The sequence below is a fragment of the Argentina anserina genome, chromosome 4, assembly GCF_933775445.1.
Source record: "Argentina anserina chromosome 4, drPotAnse1.1, whole genome shotgun sequence".
NCBI lineage: Eukaryota > Viridiplantae > Streptophyta > Magnoliopsida > Rosales > Rosaceae > Argentina > Argentina anserina.
In genome coordinates this window covers 11,563,150-11,565,691 of record NC_065875.1, presented here as the reverse complement: position 1 = coordinate 11,565,691, position 2,542 = coordinate 11,563,150, and the positions used below count along the sequence as shown (strand labels likewise).

The 2,542-nt window shown below is 44.6% G+C and overlaps 1 protein-coding gene across 1 annotated transcript; it reads left to right on the top strand.

Annotated features, from left to right (window-relative positions):
• Nucleotides 1-1,725, top strand: LOC126790826 (uncharacterized). The gene has a single exon (XM_050517178.1). The coding sequence runs from the start codon at nucleotides 37-39 to the stop codon at nucleotides 1,594-1,596; it is 1,560 nt and encodes a 519-aa protein (XP_050373135.1). The 5' UTR covers nucleotides 1-36; the 3' UTR covers nucleotides 1,597-1,725.
• Nucleotides 1,726-2,542: the final 817 nt, after the last annotated feature.

The following is a 2,542-nucleotide window of genomic DNA, read 5'->3' as shown; positions in this document are numbered from 1 at the left end:
CATGGAGAGAGAGAAAACTCTGTTAAATCTCAAATAATGGCGAGGCGATCGTCCATCGTTCATGTCCCCAATCGACGATTCCGTTCCGATCACGATAACGGCCGTCATCCGCCGCCTGACTACAACAACTCGCCTGACGGCCGCCGCTACCGTCGCAGCCCCAGCTATGAAAGGTACGACCGCAACCGAAAGCGTTCTTATTCTCCCGATTATCCAAACCCTAGACGAAGCCCTAGGTCCGACAGAGGCCGAAGACTCGGTCGTTCCACCAACGACCGGTCTTACTCCCCTGATTATTCGAATCCTCGACGAAGCCCTAGGTCTAACGGAGGGGCGGAGTCTCTTCCGAGGAGATTCGGGCGGGCCGGGAACGATAGGGAAAGGGATGGAAGGCGGCCGGAGTCGGAGGAGTCCGATGAGGAGCTGAAGGGGTTGAACTTTGAGGAGTTTAGGAGGCTGAAGAGGCAGAAGCTGAGGAAGGGGTTGAGGAGTTGTATCTGGAATGTGACACCGAGCCCGCCGAGGACTGAGAACGATGAGTTGGATTTGGAGGATAAGGCTGAGGAGGTTGTTGAGGGTTTTGGTGTTGAGAATGATGATTTAGGTGAGAAGTTGAAGGAGAAAGCCGTGAGTGAGTCTGGGTCAGATTCGGAATCGGAATCGGAGGATTCCAAGTCGAGGAAGAGGAAGAGGAAGAGGAAGAAGAGCTCGGGTTCTAAGCGTAGGAGGAAGAGTGATAGTGATAGTGATAGCGAATCGGAGAGCGAGAGTGATGAGGAGGAGGATAGGAGAAGGAGAAGGAAAGGGAGAAGTAGGAGTAGGAGGAAGAAGAGTAGGAGAGAGAGGAGGAGGAGGAGGAAGAGTAGGAGGAGTAGTGATTCTGATGAGAGTGAGAGTGAGAGTGAGGGTTCGGATTCTGATAGGGTGAATTCGTCGAAGAAGAAGAAGAAGGGGGGAAAGGTGAGCAGTAAGAGTAAGAAGAAGAAGAAGCAGTCTGAAACCGAGAGTAGTGAGGGTTCTGGTTCGGAGAAGAGTTTGGATACCGAAGTTGATGCCAAGCCTAAAGCTTTGGTGGAAGTGGAGGACCCGGAATTGGATGAAAATAGTATCGAGGCGCTGAAATTGAAGGAAATTCTTGAGGCTCAGAGGAATCCTTCATTGGATTTGGATAATGAACCTGTGGTTGGGCCAATGCCCTTGCCTAGAGCTGAAGGGCATATTAGTTATGGTGGGGCGCTTAGGCCCGGTGAGGGTGATGCCATTGCACAGTATGTTCAACAAGGGAAGCGTATTCCACGAAGAGGAGAAGTGGGTCTGTCTGCTGATGAGATTCAGAAGTTTGAGGGTCTTGGCTATGTGATGAGTGGTAGCAGGCACCAGAGGATGAATGCCATTCGTATTAGAAAAGAAAACCAGGTTTATAGTGCTGAGGATAAGAGGGCATTGGCCATGTTCAACTATGAGGAGAAAGCAAAGCGTGAGCATAAGGTTATGGCTGATTTGCAGCGGCTGGTTCAGCGCCATATTGGACAGGATGTTGGTCCTACTCATGATCCCTTTTCTTCCAAGGCTTCCGAGGATCCTGATGATGATTAGTTTCATCACTTCATGTATGTTTTTTTGTTAACTGAGTTGTTTTTCCTCTGCTTTAAAGAAACTATGTATGTTATGAATTGATATTGAGAAGTAGCAGTACTGAAATGGATGCTTTGTTTATGGTTGATATATTCTGGGTCATTGTTTGAAGTTATCTTCTGATTAATGTTCTGTGTTTACTAACATAAAAGCTACTTTATTTGTAATGTGAATTAATCGAATTTCATATAGAATCTAAATCATAATTCTTAATAGTTATTATTTTTGGGATCATGTATGGTGCTTACTTTATTTCTTCTTCTTCTTCTTCTCATGCAAATGTCTTATTTACCACCTGGCTTTATGTTGCTTTTGACTTCAGTTGTTTGCTGCCAATCCAGAATTGGATTGGCTTGTTTGGGTTCGCTACTTTCTTTTTCTCTGCAAACATAAAATTTATCACCTGACAGTAGGTTGCTTTTGACATCAGTTTTATCTGATGTATTCACAAGTTTCTGTGAAGTTGCTGTTCGATACTTGAGTTATCTTATGAAAACTTAAAGAGGCTCGCAGAATATATATTTCGAATAACATTTTGTATCTGCTGCAACCGTGAGAGTCTGTTTCTCCTTTTGAGTTAGGTATGTCCCCTGATGTTTTCCAACAACAGTGACCAAAAGCTTACGGCTACAGTTTACATGATTGTGGATCCTCCTTGCATGAAGATATATGTACTGCTGGTATTTTTTATGCATCATCGTGGTTATGAGATGCATCAATAACACTCCTGCAGTCCAAGTGCTGCAGTGCAGCTTCCATAGATTTTATGATTGAGTTGATTAGGAAACTAGAAAGGAAAATTTTCATACAGTCCTTGAATTTTTCACTCCATAGTCCATACCAAAGGAGGGTTAGAATCGTTTACAGTCTTAAGCTTATTGTATACTCTAATAAGCTTAAGACTGTA

Coding starts and splice junctions, on each gene's coding strand:
- LOC126790826 (XM_050517178.1), top strand. CDS start 37: ATGGCGAGGCGATCGTCCATCGTTCATGTCCCCAATCGACGATTCCGT.